Source organism: Argiope bruennichi, chromosome 2, assembly GCF_947563725.1.
Source record: "Argiope bruennichi chromosome 2, qqArgBrue1.1, whole genome shotgun sequence".
Classification (NCBI taxonomy): domain Eukaryota; kingdom Metazoa; phylum Arthropoda; class Arachnida; order Araneae; family Araneidae; genus Argiope; species Argiope bruennichi.
The window spans coordinates 32,470,572-32,494,127 of NC_079152.1; the positions used below are offsets into that span (position 1 = coordinate 32,470,572).

General features: G+C 30.2%; 1 protein-coding gene across 2 annotated transcripts in view; it reads left to right on the plus strand.

Moving 5' to 3' along the window:
- LOC129954627 (uncharacterized) overlaps positions 1-23,556 on the plus strand; it is a 237,614-nt gene that overhangs the window by 188,937 nt on the left and 25,121 nt on the right. For both annotated transcript variants that reach the window (XM_056068157.1, XM_056068158.1), the window contains exons 5-9: positions 460-901; positions 2,016-2,176; positions 5,470-5,592; positions 7,359-7,637; positions 10,551-10,703. In XM_056068157.1, the coding sequence (XP_055924132.1) occupies positions 460-901; positions 2,016-2,176; positions 5,470-5,592; positions 7,359-7,637; positions 10,551-10,703 (1,158 nt within the window). The remainder of the gene's footprint in view (positions 1-459; positions 902-2,015; positions 2,177-5,469; positions 5,593-7,358; positions 7,638-10,550; positions 10,704-23,556) is intronic.

A 23,556-nucleotide genomic window follows, 5' to 3' on the forward strand; every position in this document is an offset into this window, starting at 1 on the left:
TCATGACTGTCTGCTTTTAGAATTTACGTTTGTATAGCATACTTTCACTATTCATTCATATGTTATTCTTTATAAATACTTGCATAACTGGCTGAGCAAATCACCGTCTCTATTTTGGCGACTTTCTACAAATTATTTATTCTGTAGTTTAATTTAGTTATATATTAATGCCCTGTTTCTAAAGCAACACTAGGAATATTTTGGGATGAACCTCGTAATATTGAACTGCGGTCAGATGACGTGGACGACGCTTGAGACGCCTTCAGATATTTTAAATCTCAACAATTCAAACCATTTGAAAAGTTTCATTGATGGAGTTTATTACGTTTTGTGTTTCTTATTCAGCTTATAGTTATTATATCACAACCGAAACGTGTATATTATTCTTTCTTTAACTGCCATTATAATGTCTGAGTTTTAGTTTCTTTAAATAGTTTTTATATCACTATTTTATTTCAGACTCCTGATTCGTTATCCTCGGATGAAGAGCCACCACCTCCGACCGAAATCGAGGGACCCTTGTATAGCAACCTTCTTTACGTTCCTCGCAAATCTCCATCACCTCCCCCGCTTCCTACCACTCTCCCTCCTCTTCCCCCAAAGAGGCGAACCCTTGGAAATATTGTCCAAATCGGGACTCCAGCACCTTTACCGTACATATCGAACGAGTCTGATGATGATAGTTTGTACGACGTTCTTCCTGCCCATACTGCGCCAAAAGCAGTCTATGGGGATGCTCAGAGTATCTACGAAAGCAGACGATATAGTGACACTGGAGCCACGGTGGTTACTATCCCGTGTGGTGCAAGCGACGTAGCCTCGGAACACATCTATTGTTCTGTAGGATCCGACGGAATCTATGAGGAATTGACAAATAATAAGGATTCCAGAGAAATTATTGGTATAATTAAATCTTGAATTTATTGTGTTACTTATTGTGTTAACTGAATTAGCTTGATTTCAACTTTACCTTCATAATACATGGAAAAAAATTTAATTACGTGCTTTTACTTGTACAAATCGCCAATAGATGTCGCTGCTATAACATAATTTCATTATAAGTTCACTTTATATTACATGTGCGGGATGACTTAACCAATTAATAATTTGAATTCATTACAGTAATTATGAAACTCTTTTAATTTAAGCTATTGCGTATCTATATTAATATAACAAAAAAATAGATGCAATTTATAAAAATAGATGAGCACACAAATGAAAAGTAATCTTCATTTGTGTGATTAATATATATATATATTTTCTTTTTTTTTAAAAAAAAAAATGTTATATTTCTAAATGAAAAACAGTGAATACAAGGAATTCATTCTTTATTTAAATTGTACTTTTCCATTTTTCTCCATCCAATGAAGGTTATTTAAACTGAAGGTGGATAAAGAAAAATATTACTAAAATGCGTATGATTAATGATTACAATTGATTATTTAATATAAAAGTAAATGCGCTTATGTCACAATTAAATGCTGTAAATGATGGAAAATAGCTATAATTCCAACATTTATATCTCACTTCATAATGTTGATTAAGAATAATAATAAAAAAAAATTAATGAATCGAATTTAAAACTGCATGATATTCATTATAGTGTAGATTTTTTTTTCTACTGAAAAGTGATAAATAATCAAACAGTTTTTATTAGTTCCAAAATAGTATATATATATATATATATATATAATATATAACCACAATAATATTTCTACAAAAATTAGAAATATTTAAAATATTTTTTATATATATTTTGTCTTTATAATTATTATTACAAATCCAATACAAAGGTCCCAAACTGACCATGTTTATAGTTCAATCCGTTGTGAAGCCATACATTTAGCGAAAAGGAGAATTAACAAGAAAATTATAAATGCACACAAGGTAACAATATCTACAGTTAATGCCGTGAGTTGTGGCTTGTAGAATCTATAATTATGTCTTCTTTTACTCAAATATATTTATTATAGCGATTATTCTTGTCAAAGGGATGTAAAAAATTTTTTTTTCAGTTTCCACTAATCCATTCGGCACCCATAGGAGGTCTTTCTTTGAGGGAGCCTCTAAGGCAGAAATCCTCAAGTTCTTGGAAGGTGCAAAGCAGAGAGTCGTCGATCACTTAGTCGAAGATGACATCTTGGACGACGACGATGAAGATATTCCGCACACTAAAGTAAGGACAAGTCTTTGTGAAAACTTCCATTAACATACTTTTTTAATAAAAAAGAACGATAATTTTTAAAACTTTTGTACCTCCTGAAGCAATAGAGACCTTTTTAATCGCCTCTCTTTTATTTCTTCTCAAAAAAAGGCTCAAGGAGCCAATTAAAATGATTTGCAGTTCATTTCCAGCTGTAAATGTGCATCTTGAATCTAAACAAATGATAAACAAATCATTCCGTTTCAATATAATTTGTTCATTATAAGCAAATTCGCGCTTTGCGCTACATATGTGTTGAAACTCTATTTGAATTTCATTTCATTCAGTCGTTTCTCCTCTAATAAGATTCAAAGATGTGGGTTCGTAATGTAAGATAATTCCCTCGTTGTTAATCTGCTTTCATTTTATTTTCACTTATTTGCTATTCTATTTACAAGATGTTGCCATACACAAAAACAGTATATTGGTTTCGCGCGCAATTAATTCTGACTTTAGAGTTCTGAAAGTAAGTTATAGCTCTAGTATGCTTAAAGTTAAATGTAGTTTTTAGCCAAAGGCGCTCGTAACAATATGTAATATTGATTCCATTAGAGTCTCTGAGGTCAATTAATAGAGACTCTTCGAAACTGACAATAATATGACTTGTATGTAAGAATGGAGTAAACTTCTTAGGAATTCATGTATTCTGATATTCATGTATGAAGCAAAAAAACTCGTTTTTAAAAAAATTAATAAACAGGTTTTGTGATGTAAAATATTATTGGTAAATTGGTATCTAAATGGTTCTAGTAAATACATTGTTAGCATTTATATTCCATGCACGGTAAGAAAACTCAATGACTTCAATATGTGTACGAAGAACTGCTTTTTATATTACAAACATAGAGATTACACGACACCATACAATTCTAATGCATATTTTTAAATCTTCGCTTGTGAAGTCTTTTGAAAGGTATGGAAAAGATCACGAATGGGAACATAGCGCGATTTAAAAAAAAATAGCTCCGAATCCCAACTATTCATTTTTACAAAAACTTTTATCTGGGATAACATTTTTCTCTAAATGACTGAAATACTTGGCAATTTCTCAGTAAAAGTGTTTTAGTCATCCTCTTTTTCAAAATCTTGCTCCCTAGTTTCTTTCTTATATCCTTAAAATCACCATAGTTTCATGCTGTGGAACAGTGTACTTGATGTGAAGATATGAGCTGATGTTTCGGTCTCAGCTTTAGTATGATAAATAACAAAACGGCACATTTTTAAGTTGCAGAAAATACATAAGCTATTTGGCGGATTTACGCAATATGCACTTCACAACAAAGGTAAAGTTTGGAATCCAGTAAAAATGTCTGCAAAAATGTGTTCAGTTTTTACTGTAATCAACGAAAAAGACATCGCTAGCATCGTAAGGTACAATTGCCATTGTATTTCTGGATTCTGAATAGCCACTGAGATTTCAATTTATTTTAGATTTGAACCTCCTGAATAACAAAGCTAGCTTTTGGGGTTGTATTACTTTAAATATAATGCATTATACTACTCCATTTTTGCTTAATAATGTATTATAGTGGGTAGCAATTCAAGCTAACAGTAAATAAGCTACTAATGTCCACACCAGTGATAAGTCTTATTAGTATGCGCCTTATCCAATCAAACCGCTCTACAAGGTCTATACTCTTACATGCAAAATCGGTCTTTCAGAGGATTTGGTTATTCTGAAAATTTTCTATTTTTGCAACATCAAATAATTATTGAAAGAAATCCCGATTCATTAATTGCAATATATTGAATTTCAAGACTTGTATAAAGAAAAAATATTTTATTAAAAGATTTCTGAATTTTTTGGAGACTTTTTGATTTACTTTTGCTTGGACTGTTAAGTTTTTCGGAGGTTTCTACCCGCCAATTGGCTTTTTTTTCTTTCCGATTAGGAAACTAAACCCTATTCTATAGGCGTAGAGAATCTCGTAATAGTATCATTAGTTTTGTTTTTCAAGATTCTTTCGATCTAATAATTTCTTGAAAATATTCGGATAACATTCTCGCCAAATTCTTATTTTATAATACTAACAAAATTTCTGTATTTTGTTATAAAATCAAAAAAAAAAAAAAAAAAAAAAAAGGTTCGACATTGTTAAGTGTTAGAATCCTAGTGAAATCAAATGACCATGATTTCTATCTTGATGGAGGAGAAATTCTCTTTTTTTCTCCTCAAAGAGAAAAAAAATGCTTAGTTTCAGTTTTATTTTTAAAATAATTTTTTAAGTGTATGCACTCTTTCTTCCTTTTCCCATTTATAATAAAGCCCTCAAAATCAGGAAGACGAAAGAAATTAATTAAAGTTAAATCGCGAATATATTTGATTCGTGGTCGGAATCTTACAACCTGGAACTACATGGGAACTATTTTAACCACTTAACTGCTTCGACCCATTCGGAAAATGCGTATCTAAATTATTTAGCGGTGACGAGTATATTCGTCAAACACAGAGTATGTGCAATTTGAAATAATGTTGTAATGAAATGACTTTTATTTTTTATTTCAATTATTACATTTATTTATTTACTTAAACTAACATATCACTTATAATATATAACTTTTTTGCGTATGAACGAAAAGAAACATAAAATAATTTAATTTGCTGTTAGAGAAGGGCATTAAGCAAATCATGGTGCAATGCATAAATATTCTTTTGTTCCCTTGATTTCGATTTGGCCTCAAAATATTTTTAACATCTTGAAATTTACGAATACGATTGAATTTTTACTAAAATTGTAATTCAAACTACAAATTGTTTCTGCTTATTACTCCTGACGAATAAACTCGTCATAACACGAAATGCTGTATTTTTTTCCATGACGAGTAGAATCGTCAAAAACAGTTAACTGGTTGTTATCGTATTTATATGCAAAATATTGTATTCCAACAGTAGTCGCTGAAGAGCTTTATAAGCTTGAAGACGATTTACTGTACAAGATTTTCACTATATAAAGTTAGTATTTAAAGCTAAATTCTGATCAAGTATAGGAAAACATTACTGTTATATTCAGAACTGTTTAACTGAGTGTAATATTAATTATATCTTTTCTTGTTCTGCTAATTAAAAGTGTCACTGCTAAGAGCCATAATGTTTTTTTTTTTATTTTCAAAGAAAAAGAGAGGATTTTCTGAATCCCCCTCCCCCCAAAAAGGAAATTTTTAGTTGTCAAACTAACCATTGCTTTTAAATATTATTTCATGTATTATTTCTTAAGAATCTTTGTATAGATAATGATCTCAAAGTAACGTTATGTTTGTCTTTCCAGAATGCAAGGAATAATCCTATCCGTATCAGCAATATCAGCAGCTCCAGTGATTCTAGTACAATCAGCAGCAATAGCAGCGTCAGTAGAGACGGCAGTTCTGGAGATGAAATATCTCGTCTCAAGGTACATTTGAAAATATAGTAAAAGAACATTAATAAATAATAAAATATATTGACTACAAAAGAGGTATAATTACGTCGGATACAAGTCTTGAGAATCCGTACGAAAAAAGAAACACTTTCATGTAATAAATTTAAAAAAAAGAAAGAAACATTTATGTTTTTAACGCTGTTTACCTTCGGTATCGCACTGATTGCCTGGATATTCTCATTTTTTTTCCTTTCTTCGGATTTCTAAGATTATAGATGTCAATATTTAAACTATTGTTTGTATAATTTACATCAGCGAAGATTAGGCAGGTTTGAAGAAAAGCATAATATTTATTAGCATTCTTGAAAAAAAAAAAGAAAGGAAAAAGATTAAAGAGTATTCAAAATAAAGTCAAACGATAGAATTAAATTGATCTATATATTTGTTTTGAATGTAATATATTAAAAGAAGATGAAAGGAAAGAAATGATTGAATTAAGATTTGATAAGAAGGAACTGAATAATTAATGGCATACAATAAAAAAAATTTCTTCATTGAGAAATATGAACCAACAGTTTATGTGAAAATTGAACGAAGCAAAATAAAAACAAGACTCTCAAATCAAATTTTATGTAATGGGAATTTTGAATCTTTTCATTCGAGTCAAATCAAAGCATAATGTCGCTTACTGAGAGATAAAATTAAGCATTTCATATTGCATTTTAATTTACTTTATTTTAAGTTGTATTGGTATATTTGAATCATTATGTGAAATTTAAGAAAATCTTCCTTTTTGTCGAGATTTTGACATGAATAGATTTCAAACTATGGTTAAAATAGCGAAACCATTTAATCATAAATTTTTTAAGCTGACTGTATCTTCAAATTAATGATTTTTCAATTTTAGTCTAATAAAACAGCAGCATTTTATTGATTACAGAAATGCATAATGTGTATAGGTTTCAAAAGTCGAAAATTCATAAATTATCTTTTAACAATGATTTTTAACATGAGCTTCTATAGTTGTAAGATACACATTTTTTTTCTCTTTTACTTGAAACATGTTTTCTTCAAATGTCGGTATGCATGAAACCTTATAAAAACAAAATTTACAAGCATTATGCATAAAAAATATTTTTTTCTATGCAATACTATTAATAAAATAGGGAGGTTATTAGAGGCTATTTATCATGCAAAATATCTTATATATTTTAGATTTTCAAGTTACATGACATTTATTAGATTTAAATTTCTGTTATAAGCGTGTTTAAATTAAAATAACTTTTCTGTAATTATTAAATTTATGGCCATATATTGTACTAATTTTCGAATGAAATATTTTTCTGAGTATGCCAATTTGTGGTTTTGAACTTGAAAATGATCGCATTGCAACATGTGTTCAATTTGACATTAAAAAAATAAATAAATATATTAAAAAACAAATATTTTCTATTTTATAATTAAAACAAAGCATTTGTTCCATATATCCTAATAAATATTTTCTACTGCTTTAAGGTTAAAACAAAACATTTGTTTTATATGTTCTAAATTTTCTAACGGATATGAAATTTGTTTGCGAAAAAAAGCCGCTTTATTTAAAACCTTTTGTGGTAAATAAAAAAATTTCGCTATTATCGAGAATGTCCCGGTACCCTTAAGAAATTCACATTTTCAAAAAAATGAAAGAAAGAATAAAGAAAAATAAAATGAAAGGCAAGCAAAGTATTCATAAAATGTTTTTAAGATTTCTCTGAAAGAAAATAAATTGAGTTGTAAAATTTTATATTTTTTTCCTTCAGAATGACAGACATATGGGTAATTCCGAAGTAGAACGGGCCGATAGTGGCGTCGGGAGTGAAACGAGCAAGCCTGCCGTTTCCAGACGAGCCAAGCCTGACGTCGAAGAGCTGTGCGCTGATTGTGATCAGCAGCTGGAGTCTGACATTGTCGATCAGATAAACTGCTGCCCTCTAGTGTGTAAAAAGTGCGATAAAAAGAGATCCGAAAGAAAAGAAATCGTCACGGAAATAGTGGAGACGGAATTTAAGTATGGGAAGGATCTTATGATAATCAAAGAGGTTTGTTGAAAATAGTTTTCATTTTTAAATCTATTTATTTATTATGTATAATAAAAACAAATTTTATAACTTTTCATACCTCAGGTAGCTGTAAATACTCCAAGGAGAGATTAATTCGAAATGTGTAATTTTCTTTTTGGTTTAAATTATTAAAAAAATAATTTAAATCTATTTTATTCATGTGCATTTGAGTCAAAATAATTTTAAGAAATAATAAAATAGGAATAAATAATGTTAATAAATGTTAATAATAAAAATGTTAATAAATTTAGGAAAAGAAATTTTATTTTTTATTTTTTTCAGATTAAGCTATCATAGGTTTTGAAACTAAAATTTGCTTTTCCTACATAATTTAAAAAAATGTACTCGATATTTCCTCACATTAAGGTAGATTGCTATATAGGAAAATTTAATTAAAATAATGATATTAATTTGAATAACTGAAAATAAATCTTAAACTAATGGTTTCATCTGTTTTTTTAAATAATTTTTAATGTTTAATTATACAATTATGTAAAAGAACTAGTAGGAATATAATGCAAAAGGGCCGTACGGAGAAATTTAGACATAATTAAAAACAAGTATAATAAATGGATATCTTAGTGCTGAAAATATTCTCAGTTAAATTTTTTTACTTCTATCTACCAAATCATGGGATATTTTTAATCATTATTTTTATGAACAAGACCATATTATGAAATAGAAATATAGACAACCATCTAAGGTCCCATAGCATTAGAAGGTCAGGCCCAAGTTTCTATGTTAAATTTCTGATATTTGCTGAGTGCATTAATGTCATGCTTTCATTTAATTTACAAGGACCTTGAACTCAAAGCTGATTCAAACTAAAAACCAAGTACTGTTTAAAAGTTAAAACATTATTAAGAAATTCCTAATTAATCATCTTTAACAAGTTTCTTATTATGTTATTTTTAAATCTTAACCCTTATGTTCATTTTGTATAGTGTACCATACATACAACTTTATAAAAATATACTACCACTATAAAATAATTTTTAACTTAGTTTTATTAAACGATTTTTATTACACGATTTATTTATTTTTTTGATGTTTTTTATAGCGTAAAGAAGCTACCTATATACATTTTTTTTTTTTTTTTTGCTTTTCTTCAAAAAAGCAATCTTGCAACGATAAGGGTTAAAAAAATAAATTACTTTATAATTAAAAAAATGTTTTGTTCTATACTTAGTTTGAGATTTCGTTAATTATTTCTTTTAAAATTGAATCTTGAATTTTTTTACTTATAAGCAATACTAAAACCCTCGATTAAATATTTTGTTCAATATATCAGAATTCACTACATAAAATTGAAGCTAATAACCCAAAATGTTCAATAACATTGTTACAATACCTTCACGATACTGTACCGCCTTCAGAATATCGGACAATATTGTGGAAATACTGTACAGTATCTCGTGCTAATAGAGAGAGAATCGAAATCAGTGAAAATATCTGGTTTATAAAGTTAGGAGGGCTAAAGAAGGAGGAACCATTTGTCCGGGGCTCTTCTTCCCTTGATCTTCTCCTTCAGACTTGCTCCCCTTTAAGAGCTTCTAGAAAGCTCAATTAGGTCTTCTCTATTATGCACTCGCATATTAGTCCAAATAGTTTTGCTATGATGTGAATGCAACGCTTTAATAATGTGGCATTCCTAATTGTATCATATAAGTGATACTTGATTTCTAGTGACACATTTAGTTATCCTTTAGTCATATTCATACATTTAGTTATATATTATGCATACTAGTTATACATTTTTATAATTTTAACGTTGAAATCCAATCTAAGCTCTATTATGAACTCGCATATTAATCCAAATAGTTTTGCTATGATGTGAATGCAACGCTTTAATAATGTGGCATTCCTAATTGTGCTTTCTAGTGGCACAATTAGTTATTCTTTAGTCATATTCATACATTTAGTTATATATTATGCATACTAGTTATACATTTTTATAATTTTAGCGTTGAAATCCAATCTAAGCTCTATTATGAACTCGCATATTAGTCCAAATAGTTTTGCTATGATGTGAATGCAACGCTTTAATAATGTGGCATTCCTAATTGTATCATATAAGTGATACTTGCTTTCTAGTGGCACAATTAGTTATTCTTTAGTCATATTCATACATTTAGTTATATATTATGCATACTAGTATACATTTTTAAAATCTTACCATTGAAATCCAATTTAAGCTCCATTCTAAAAGCGGGAAACAAAGTATAATGTTTATCATTTTCAATTTAAATACAACAAACCATATAGCCTTATCCTTGGTAATTAATTCTCCGATCAATTCAAGAAATAGGAGAGACATATATAGCTACACTTGCTCTTTAACGCCCTTTATCTTGCTTCTTTATGAAAAGCGACAAATTTGTCCGCGGGAAAATTTAGTTAATTGTTTTGAAATTTTCTTTTATGTAAAACTTCTTTCTATTAAATCTTCGACGTTCCCCTTTACTTCAGTGTTCTTAATAATAAACAGTAATAATCTATTATGGTAATTACGAAATAAACATGCCTACCACTGCAATTCTGCCTCTACTGGAGTAGCTATATAATGGTCAGTGGTAACTTGATCCAATAACTCAAATTTAGTTCTCACTTCAGTGTGCTATCACAACCGCTGTCATTCAACTATATCGATGGGATACTTTCAATGTTTTTACCACTGCACTCCTGTTACTTTTCTTTATTTTTGAAGAATGATCATTTAAATACCGCATATTTCTCTGTCTTTTAAGAATTGGGTATCTGCATATCTTGTAAAAATAATGAATTTCTAACTGTTACATCCATATGCATGGGGAAATATCGGTTTCATTTCATAGAGTTAAATAAAATTTCTCTCATAAAAGTTTTAATTTATATGAATTTTTGTGCTTGCAGGAATTCAAAGCTCCTATGGAAGTAGCTGGTCTCCTGACCAAAGAGCAATTGAATGGAGTTTTCTTGAATCTGGAAGAGCTCATTGTGGTGAATGCTCAATTCTCTGAAAAGTTGAAGGATGCCACTGATATTGCTGTCGAACAAGGAGATGAGGTAAAAATGATTCCCTTCAAATTTTATATTGTTCTCAACTAGCTCAGAATTCTCGGTTATTATCGTTTATTCTGAAGATCAACACCATCGGTGTTGCAAGGTGTTTTTATACAATTCGTTAAAACCAAAACAAGTCAAGACATTTAACAAAATTGTAAAAAAAAAAATATGCATCTTCAGAATTTTCAGAATCTAAACATTTTAACATTGCTTTTAAACTGCACGTTTTGTGACTGGGTGGAAGTTGTGTTATTATATGTGAATGAGTACATGGAACAAGGAAAAACTAACTTTTCCTTTCTTTTTTCGATTGACTTTATTACTTAAGATATTTTATAAATCATATTTTCGTTTCAAAATACTTTCGTTCTTCAAGTAGAAAGTTTAATTAGTTTATAATTTCCCTAATTATTAATCAAATAATACCGAATTAAATAAAAATTAAGTCGAACTTGTTTTAAATCATTGCTGAGTAGATTTTCATTTATTAATATAAGTGAGTAAGTGCGTTTAAGAACTGAGTAAGTAAGTAAAGAATCCTTATTTGAGGATATAAATATCATGGAATCTATGAGTAAGTCATATCACTGACTCTCCGACCCGCCCGAAGGCACATCGATAAAGAAAACTGAATGACTGGACCGCCGCAACAACGACACTGGCTGGAACTGTGATTGAGTCCTAAGAGCCATCACCGGCCGCGATACAACCCTTCCCGAAGGAAGTATGTCCCGTCATCGTTGGAAGGATCCAGATCCTTCAACTTTTGTGTACCCTCCTGGGTGATGAGATTCAGCCACCATACCGGAAGCATCTCATTCTCTTTTCGAGGTACCCGCCCGGGGATCGGAATCTATGAGTAAAACATAATTTCACTTGTAATTAAGATATGATCTTAAATTCTCATTGTTTTAGACAAGATTCTATCGTGAAGACACAAATCAATCGATGCCAGTTTTAGATAAAACACGTTGTGGAATTTAAATCGAGTTTATTTTATTTTTGATAGTCACTTCCATTCAATCTCTAAATTGGAAGAAATCAAACAAACAAACAAAAAAATCTGAAAAACTGCATTTTTTAGTGAATGTTTATCTTTATGACATGTCTAATCTTTATGGAAATTCGCAAATATATATAAAATACACTGCTGCACAGTAGCCAAATCTGATATTTGCACCATTGAACGAAACAGAAACAATAAACCAAAATTTGATAAAATATCATTACAAGAAACATTTTCCCCTTTCCATAACCCTTTCATCCTAAACCCTATTCAGGAACATTTGTCATCATAAGCCTGGCGAGATGCGAAAGTTGGGCTGCATCCAGCAAGATTCTTTTATATGGAGTGAAAGAACACATAAAGTTATATTAGCATTTTCTTTTCTTTTCAATGTTTAACTCTCAGTACAAGAAAATAAAAAGGAGGACCAATGCCCTTAAAGTGCGTCGCGAAATGTTTGGAATTTCGCTTTTGACATTTTTAAATGAGGAAAGTTGGGGGCAATTGGTCGCTATTTTAGGTTTGAATGAAATACCAGTTTATATAAAATTGGTTTTTCAGAAAATAGGGCAGAAAAACAGTGACATTTTATGATTATATTTATTGTTATTTAAAACTTGGTTACATTCTGTTAATTTCTTTGATGCATTGAATTAGTTTTTATTAAATATTTTCTAGAATAGGGGATATCTTTTTTTATTGGTAAATTTCCAAAACTAGTTTCCTTAGATTTCAAAAAGAGAGAGATTTCATTTGCTTCTTTGCATTCTTTCGAAGTATTTTCTGATTAAATCTATCTGAAGATTAAGCCGATCTTTAGTGGGCCGCGGTGGCCTGGTGGTAAGATCTCGCTTCGGAACCGCAGGGTTTCAGGCTCGAGATCCGATTCCACCGAAGAACCGTCGTGTAAGAGGATCTGCTGCTCGTTAAATCTGCCGTGGCCAACGTCCTCCGGCTGGTGTGGTGTGGAAGTTTGGAGAGGGGGTACCAGCTCATTTGTCGCCTTCGTCATCTGACCGTTTCTCAGAAGTACGAGGTCCGTCCCAAAATAGCCGTAGTGTTGCTTTAAAATGTGACTTTAATATAACTAAAGCTAAACTAAGCCAGTCTTTAAGAGCAATATATGTCACCTTATCTGTTTTAGAAAAAAAAAGGGGGGAATGGGAATCCAAGTTCACTTCCTAAAATCAACGAAATTTTCATTTAACACGATTAAGAAAAAAAATCGTGAACTGAAATACCCCCGTTCATAGAATTAAGATCAAATGTTGGTCATAAGAATCTCACGACCTTTCATTCTTTTGAAATTCATGCTCTAATGATTCTCATTTCGAAACAAATGGTTCCGCGAGTATAAAAATGTTCAAAAGTTGACTGATACACCAAAATTTAATTAGTCCCAGTAAAAAATAAAATTCAACTATAATAGTGATAGCTGTTAATTATAAATTGTTAGTGGTTTATCAATTAGGAAGATACTGTTAATATAATTAACACATATGAAACGCAATTTATTTAAGAATCTTAACCTAGTAATTAAACCTTCTTGTAACCTATGATTTCATAAATGCTTGGTTTCATAATTTTTTTTTTTTTTTTTTTTTTTTTTGTATTCTTAAATATCAGTTGTTGAGATGTAATGTTTTCTATAATAAATGATTTGATTTTTTGATTTTATTACGGGACGTTGAGATAGAACAGGATGTTTGGAGGTGGTCTGTATTTAAGAATGTAGGTGAATGCTCAGTGTATGTAATATATATATATATATATATATATATATATATATATATATATATATATATATATATATATATATATATATATATATATATATATATATATATATATTATATATATATATATATATATATATATATATATATATATATATATATATATAATATAAATGTCATCTAAATAAATAAATTTAATAACAATGAAATATTTTATTAATATAATTTACAAAGTAATGTCATCTAAAGTATTTTAAATAATATCACAGAATTAATTAAAAATTAATTAATTCTGCTATTTTACCTGCAGATTATTTAATCTATATTCACCATATTTGAGTATGTATGTGTAAAAATTGGAAATTGTAATAAAAAATCCTTTTCTTTTTACATTCTTTGAATATAGTAAAAACTGGAAAGCAGAATTGTCCACAAACTGATTTATATGTATTGCTATTTAAATTTACATTGAATAAAATTCTGAACTGAAATGACACTTCTTTTCTTTTGGAAATACTTAGGGGGGGGGGTCTAAAATTATCTGTTCAGTTTCTCAATACACCCTGTGATTTTTCCAGCTTATTTATTCTTTCCTTTTATGAACGCATGTCTTTTGCATACTTCAACAAGAAAGACCAAAAGAAAAAAAAAATGCGCTTGTTTTAGTTCATGAAAAACGTTTTAGATCATCATTAATTTATAAAAATATGCCATTTCTTTAAGCAAAAGTTCAAAAACAGGAGTCTGGATTTAAATATATCAAAGTAAAATATGAGATCAAATTGTATGAATCCCTTAATTAGAGGTCCATAAAAACATAAGTATACTGTATTGGAATGACATCAAAGTTGCCGTCAGAAAACGTAACATATGCATTATTAGAGAGAATAAATATGATGTCTCAGATAATGATAATCAGTCTCAACTTCCAGAACCTTAGCCAATAAACACGGGTCACCTCTGCTTATGAGGGTCGTAATCTTTTTACTGGTGAATCTCGCATCGCCAACAAGAAATCATGATGGATAGCTAGTATATGTCACTCAATCAGAAAGCGTTCATCTCGCTTGGCATGTATATGGAAGGCACTTGGCGTGTTTATTGGCGACCTCGACAAATCGACCTTAATGAGGAATTATTTCTTCTGCAAAACATCTGTCTGGGGAGCTATTTCCAGAAATGGAAATGGCGAAAAAGAAATGTGGGAATTCAAGAAATTCTAATGATTAGAACAATGCCTTGGCTTGCAGTTCAGTGTCTATTGAATTCGATTAAGAGATATTAATGGACAGAAAAAAATAATTTATGGTTCCAAATGAGGAATCAATCATCCATCTGTCAAAATAAATTAGGAAACACCGAATCAATAAATGCGGATAGGATTGGTATAAAGAAGCGAATCATAGCCTTTATTTGCTTTGCTACTTTTTTTATATCTGAAGTATGAAAAGTCAAAGCACTGTGAACAATCGCGGTATTCGGACGATTTCTGCGTTTTAGACAGTCCTCAATTAAAAAAAAAGTAATTTTGGAATCTGTTCGTCGAATCATTTATAAAGGCAGCATATCAAAAACGCAGCTACCACCAAAATGGATAAATTTTAGTTTAGTAATAATATGCAATAATAACAAGAAAATTGTTTATCTACCGAATTTTGTATGAAATCTATCTACAAGAAATTTGTCTGTCCGTTCCAATGCATGCGAATACGTTAATTGAAAGCCGCCACAAGTTAGATGGATGCAATTTGGTGTGGGATTTTATCATCAAAATTGCAGATAAATATAGTCACTTCAGAATTAGATCCGCCCTACACGAAGTTATAAGGATTTAACTGAATGATCTGAACTTTGTGAAAGCAGTGAGGCAGAAATTGTAATTGAACCCTAATGTTTATCACAGATCACTGTACAACTCTCCCCCCCCCTTCGGCGTCCCCTCATCGGTGGGGCTAACTTAACCCATACCGTTATTTTCATCCGGGCGGGTATGGGAATAGTACTTCCAAAACCATGTTGGAAGTTAGTCATCTCTAAATATGGAATTATACTTAGTGGTGGTTTATATAAGTAAAATTTTTGACACCATCTACGATATTATCGTTTGTGAATTTGGATGTTCACGAATTAAGAACAAATGAGAATGGAGTTGAATGATATCTTCAATTTCGCATGAGCCACGACAATTGCAAACTTGTACTTTTAGAAGTAAACATACTTTTTATATATTCTGAATTACAAAAGTCTCCATTTTGTGTATACGTATATGAAAAATCCGATTGGAAAATGTTCTGATTTAATTACATTGAATAATATGATATGGAAATATCCAAAACAAGCTGAAACGAATATATTCTACATAAGAATAAGTTAAATGCAGTAAGTTATCAAAGTGATGGAAACATCATAAATGAAAATAAGAATCTTTATTAATAACGCATAGGGTCACCTTTCTCATTTAATACAGCTTGGATTCGCCGGGGAATTAAATCATACAAGTGATGAAAAGTGTTTAGAGAAATATTGTACTATTTTTTATTCATACATTTTGAAAGTTCCGGGAGAGACGCTGGTTGAAGATCTCGATATCGGATTGAACGTTCTAAAATAGACCATAACGGCTCCATTATGTTGAAGTTGGGGGATAGTGTGGACCAAGGCATATTTTTCGCTTTCTTCTTCATGTTTATAAAACACAATTGGACAATTCAGTTTCCTGAATGGAAGCATTGTCATCTTGAAAAATTTCATCTCCTGCAGGAAACAAAGTTCGCATCATAGAATGTACCTTGGCAGATAAAACTTATCTATACTTCTTTCCAGTGGTCTCTCCTTTCAGGCTACTATTGGATCTGCAGAAAACCACGCATACGGCTGTTTATATCACGGCAGATCCACCTTCATGCTTTACAGTTGGGAAGGGGCAATCATGATCATATTCGTATGCAGGTGTCCTCCAAACATGCACTCGTTCTATTGTAGGGAAAAGTGTGAAAGATGATTCATCTGACTGTATAGCTGTCTTCCACCAATAACCCGACCAAGTTTTGTGGCTATGACGTCGCTGTAAATGACATTTGATTTTAATATCTGTGACAAGTTGCTTCGGAACTGCTGCTCTGTCGTTAATATTCTGTTTATGGAGGTGACTCCTAATTATTGAAAATGGAGAATCCAGATGCTGATTAAACTCTGCGGTCATTTTGGCTGCATTTTTTTTTAGACACTTCAATCCACTTCAATACTCTTCGGTCCCTTTCACTCAATTTCTCCTTCCTTCCACTGTTTTGCCTTGCCCAGCTTGTCTTGTTGCTCTATGTATCCATTGTATTGACATTAGACAGTGTATCTCTAAAACCGCCTAATAGCTGGAATATTTCGGTCGCAGTTGCTCCAACTAATTGGGCTCCAACAATTTGGCTTGTTTGAAAATCGGTGAGGTCTGAGATTTTATGTTTCAGAAAAACTCCAAGCCGTATGTGACTTTACTGAAGCTATTTCATACAACCATGATATATATTTTTAATACTAAAAAAACTGGTGGTTAGGATTATAATTTAATGCTCACGAGGCGCACTCTTAAATTGCCACTTTCATTCACAGATGCTTCCATTATTTTAATACTTTTCACTCAGAAAAGTAATTCGATGCATAATTATTCACGAATATTTGTTTATTGTTCTGAAAAATAAATATATATAATTGTTTTAAGTCGAATTTCTGTAAAAAAAATATGAATCTACATGTTTAAACCATTCCATTGGCTATTTTAACAATCAAAATCGAAAAATAAATAAATTAAACGTCAAAATGATGCACCGATTTGGATGGTGAATGAGGGACACTATCCAAGTGAGCAAAGGGTTAATAACTAAATATAGTTCACACAACATAGATATAATGCATTACATCATATATACCGTGACAGCAATATTTTTTATGTAATTTTCCAAGCCTAATGAATATTCAAATAAAATTGCTCTTAAAATTTTAAAAAGATTTCTATTTATTTATTCAACGGACGTTTTTCTATTAACAGAAGAAATAAATTAATGCAATAATTAGTCAAATAAATTCCATGTTGATGCTTTAATTTTTATGTTGATTTTTTTCTCTTTTTAATGGTTATTGGAATTTTTTAATGTATTCTCAGGATTTTCTAAAATAATTTATAAAACATAATGATAAATCCATCCTATGTTTTCTAAATTTTATTTTAACAGCACAGTCATTCGTGCATTTATTGTTAATTATGGACTGAAAAAGACATGCTTCAAGCGCTACACTTAAATTAATTGATGCTGAAAAAATTATGATACAAGATTCACATAAAATTTAGTACTCGCTAACATGACCTTTAGAACCATCGCTAGTAGAATCATTCTGGTTGCCATGGAAATACTTTTTTATTTTGAAGGTGAAAAATGAATCTTCCTTTTTTACACTGCTTTCTATCGATTCGTTTTATTCCTTTTTGCTAATTTAAATTCACTTGTAAGAGAAGGATGGAAATAATAATTTAGATAATTTAATAAAATGGCTTCGTGTTTTTTTTTAAAGCTTTATGAACTCATTGTTTTGTGTGATCGATAAAATTTCTGTTTGTTTAATTTTTGATAGTAAAAGATTTATTGAAATGCTATCTTATAGACAAGAATTATTTTTTATAAAAAAAGTATAATTGGAAGGTTTCATTTCGATGCATTTAATTTTATAAAAAGTGGTAATCGATTTTAAATGTAAGAACTATTAAGATAAAATACAATTGTTAACATCTTTTTATTTTGATAACTTTTTTAAAAAAAATTAAACTATTCTTGAATGTATCAATTGTTTATTTAAATAAAAATGGAAATGATCTTGTAAACAGTGTTATTTCAATCAGTTAATGAATTCAAAAATAGTCTGAAAAATTAATTAAAAAGCTGATTGTGGTTTCAAAATTATTAGGTATGTTTTACTGAGATTAAAGTTTGGTAAATAAATAATAAGTTTCATTAAAATCGGACAGCTAGATATGTAGAAGGCGAAATACAATCAAAATACGCTAAATTACAAATACAATTAAGACGCAAAAGACGCGAAATTAACCGCGAATTTTGGTGCATGACAATTTTTTTTAAAATTAAACTGCTTTTTTTTTGATAAAAAAAAAATCTCAAAACAGTGTAATCGCATTTTATTTAATTCACTTAGTTAACAAATAGATTTGAATCAAAAGGAAACGCAAATGGATTTACTCTCGTTTTTTCTTGGACAATTATCTCGTGTTAGTGTGGTGTGGGAATTTGAAAACTGAAGTATCACCATCGTGATTAATTATGATACAAAAATTATTATTATCTATAAGCTTCATTTAGTTTCAAAATAATACGTCTGTATAACAAATTAGTGTAATCAATGCAATCTATTGCACATTACTGCCAATCTATAATTCATATTTTCTGCTAAATAAGTGTCATGGTTAAATAAAAAGCGTACAACGCTTCTTATTGGATATTGAAAGGTTGTTAGATCAGTGACATTCGACTTAGGAAAAAATGAAGATTTTGGAAAATTCCAACATTTGACTGCATCTCTAAGACCGAGATCTGCAGACTCTTCTAGAAAATTCTACTCAATGTCTGGAGACTGTAAACTGCGAATCGTTCACAGAAGGAGGAACTCTTTCTTTGGAGTGTTGATCGTATTGGTGCTCCAAGCATTATTTCGCTGTTGCTGTTATTTATTAGGGGTTTGCTTTTGTGTTGCTGATGATTTCTTGGCGTTCTGACCTTTGTCTACACGTTGACTGTGTTTTACTATCTGTGCTTCGTGTTTTCTTGAGGAATTAAAGTGCCATTTTCCAACGTATAGAATTTTTCACTATAACCCACCGGACAATTTCCTCTACAATATTTTTTTGATATAATCAATCCATTGAGGACTCGAAAGCAGGAATTACATCAAGCTTGGATTTTGTTTCTGATTCTTACAGGTGTTGATAGTAAGAAGTATACGAAAGATCGAGAAATTTCTTTCTTGTCAATGGATACAACCCATGTCATGTCACAATCACGTGACACACCTAAATACGAATATTTTCTGACATATAACCGAATGCTGTACTACGCTTAGATAATATGAACATATTTGTCATCCAATGCTTTACGTCTCTTCCTGACAACAATTTTTACGGCCCTTTGGAGCATAAAAAAAAGAATCATTTCTGAAATTTTGGAAGTTCTAATGCGAAAGAGAAAGGTGATTGTTGTACCAAAAGCCCTTTTTAAAAATGAAAAGAAAAAAAAATATAAAAAAATGAAGAAATATTCTTTTTGTCGTAGGGTGCGTTATGAGTTCTTAGGCTTACAAGCTTTATTGATATTTATAGACGCTTAAAAACAGTAAACTTATAATTTAACTCTGGAGATCCCTGGATGGTTTGACGTCTCTTTATTTCTTTTACCCTTTTTATTTTTTTTTAAATTAAAATAAACGAAGAAAGAAAAAGAAAAAAATAATGTTGGCATGGTGTGGAAATTTGGACAATTAATTCTCGGTTCAAGTATCGCATTCGGCATCTCTTATTTAAAATTATTTCTACCATTCCCAACAACCCTCTGTTGACTCCACGCCTATTGCATAAACATTTAAGACTAGGTTTACTGTTGTATTCTGAAAATGATAATAAAAAAAGAAAATAAATAAAATGGACCAAATTTAAGAATGAATAAAATATGAAAGTAAATTATTAAATTTTTAGTGTAAAGACTGGAAATATAGTATTGAAGAAAAAAATTAAAAAATTTAAAATTTGCAAAAGAATTGTTCTAAATGTCACCAGCAACAATTTCAAGTTTACAATGTATTTCAGCTACGAATTCACGGCGAATGATTCGAATGTGTATAACCTGAGCAGAACTTCACTACATTGTCAAACGAATAATTTTGGAAGAAGAGTTAGCTGTCGCTGTTAGGAGGAAAAATGAAAGTGAAGTTTTGCCAAAAATTCGCAACCCTTAAATCTTTTTTTTTAAAGAAATGGTGAATCAATCTTCCAAGATGGCTAAATAGAACCAATTCGTCAATCTGATGTACAAAATGTTAGAAAGTAACAGATTACTTCTAGAATGTTGCTATATTTAAGCGTCTTGGATAAAGCTAACTTGTGAGAAAGCCGTTAAACCTCGTACCCATCTGAAAGTAATCCATTTTAGTGACATATGCCCGACTGTGAGATCGTTTTTTTAACAGATTCAGCATTTCTCTTGTTACACACGTTTTTAACGCTAATTTAAATCTAAATAAATCTGTTTCAGTGTCAACTTTGCGTATTTTTTTTTATCCTTGAAGAAAGGAAAACTTTCAAATGGAAATTAAAGTAAAATAGATCATTCATTGTATAAACATCCATGTATATATAAAACCGTAATATATGTGGTACAGGAATTTCTTATACGAAGGAAATCAAAACCATAGAACCCAGACGGACGCTACAGATTTCTGACTCTACAATGTTTATTTATATGTTTATACATTTCATACAGATATTCATAATGCAATTTATCAATTTTTTTCCTTTTCAATTAGTAATCCCATTTCCCTGTAAGTTCAACCCATAGTCACCATTTGTTTTTAACTAGTTATCACTTCGCCAAAACATTAAATAAAGTCGTGTAGGATTTGACACCGATAGGATTATCTCTGGAATCCCTGGACGGTTTGTCATCTCTTTCTTTCTTTTATCCTCTTTTTTTGATTTTCATTTTCCCCCCTTCCATCTTATACTCATCCAACTGGTTAGATAACTTGGTGTTATAGGCCCCGGGGGCACAGGATGGTGTTATGTTATGTTATTACGTATTATCGAATGGCAACAGTCAAATATAAACAATTCGCTATGACGAATTTTTATAACTGGGGATAATTTTATAACTGCACTTAATTCAACTCTTCGTAAATTAATGGAGATGCGATAATATTAGAAAACGCTCTGAAGATAGCTGGCTATGTCTTTAAAAGTGTTATTCAGTCAGAGGAAGATATAAACGAAATTAAAAAAATAGGCGTCAAAACATAAGATTAATCAAGCACGATAAAGGTTTACCCATCGCCATATGAGTAATCGTTACAGCTTATAAAAATCGATGACTATGTTTTTCAGAATCATTATCTCACAAAAGTGTTTTTCTTTTCTTTAATTAATTTTTAAAAATTACCTTTTTAATGATATCAATTTAATTTCTGTAAATTTTTTTTTTAATTTTCAATAAATTATTTGATTTATTTAACGCACAATTTGTAACAGAGTTTTTAATATTAGAATGAAATTCATCATTCAAAACATTCAATCGTGTTTTTTTTTCAAATGTTGAAATTAACATAAATTAATGCTTTCTTTGCATATTAACTCCAAAATAGGATTTTCATTTTCTGCTTTTATTTCGTAGTATATATATATTACGGTAAATGGGATTAATCCGGTGATTATGTATAATCATTGATGATGATTCATAATCCTCACTAAACTTATTGGTGATTATGAATAATTACCACTGATTATTCATAATCATCTAATTATAATTACGCTAACATATACATTTTTTAATTTGCATCCATAATAATTTATAGCAGATTGGTTTAATTTAATTCATGTTTTTCAATCGTGAATAGGTCATAATAACAAGGGTAAAATTTAAAAAGTATATATACTTTCCATAATAATCGTTTAACAATATAAATAGTAAGTAATCTGAGTGAATAAGATAGTTGCCAAAGTCGACTAGTTTACTATAATTAAATTACACTTCCAATAGAAACTGGACATCATTTATCAAAGGATTAAATTTATGGGATATCGAGAATACACGACAAGCATTGTTCGTTTCCCACTGTCCTGCAAAATGAGTAAATGGATGCAAGTCCAATTAAAGCAGCGAATTTATCTTGAATTACATGAGCTTTAATTAAGTTTACACAAAAAGAAATTTTGTTATTGCATGAACTAAAATAGCATCGAGGGAGAATGCTGCCCTTTCTGTAGTAAACATCTAACATGATGTATTCATGATTCGAGCAAATGGACGAATATAATTCATTTCTTGTGTTAAAAACATCTGCTTCAATTCAGTTAGATGATTTTTCTTCAAATTATCTGAGTGTTTTTCTTGAAAATTCAGTCGATGTGCCTATTTCCAAACAATTGCTTTTATCAAAAGAAAACGAATGTGTATTAAAATAAAAATATTACCATTGAATCAACAGGAAAGCGAAAAAATACCGAACTAGAAGTGGCAATTAAAAAAAAGTACAGAGATAAAAGGGGGAAAAAAGGAGTATTAATACATTTGGCCATATGCCAAATCTGGGCTGCTGGTAATAGAAGCCGAGCTACCGTAACACTCGACGGGTTTTCGTTTTCCATTATAGCACGCAATAAGTGAAGCTTGGTGCTTCGTAGAGCTGTTAAGAGAACAGCCGCACCTTGTATAAATCCTTTTAATTGATTTATTTTCTATCTTCTTTATTTGTTTTCATTAATTTCCCCCTTATTAATTGTTGATAAACAACTAAATAAAATTAAAAATAGATTTTAAAATAATTTCAGGTGATGCTTTAACTTCCCTGAATCGAACGACCGCCATTGCTAAAATGGCCCTCTTGAATTAGTGTTTCCTTAAATATAACGATAAATCTTTAAAAGGGTGGGGCTTCATCTGACATAGAATGCAACTTCTCAAGGAAAAGATGCCCGTCCTTGGAGTTATAATAGGGAATCTGCCATAGGAGCTAGACCATTTCTGGTCGAAAAAGATTTGTATAAAGTTATGGCGCATAATATCAAAATTAGCAATAAAATATGGAAAAGATGATTCATAAGCCCATAAAACGAAATTACGTTAATTTAAAGTGTGTATGTATTGTTTTTATACTATAATGAGATAACCTTGATATATTGATAGAGGCTTATTGTAACAGAAAGCACGGAGGTTTTTGAAGGTTTTTGACATTCTCCTGATATGTCATTGTTTAACCATTATTTGAGTTGAATTTGAATTCATTATATTACATTTATTTGAAGTTTTGAGTGACAATCCAATGAATGCTATTTGTAAATATTTTGAACAGA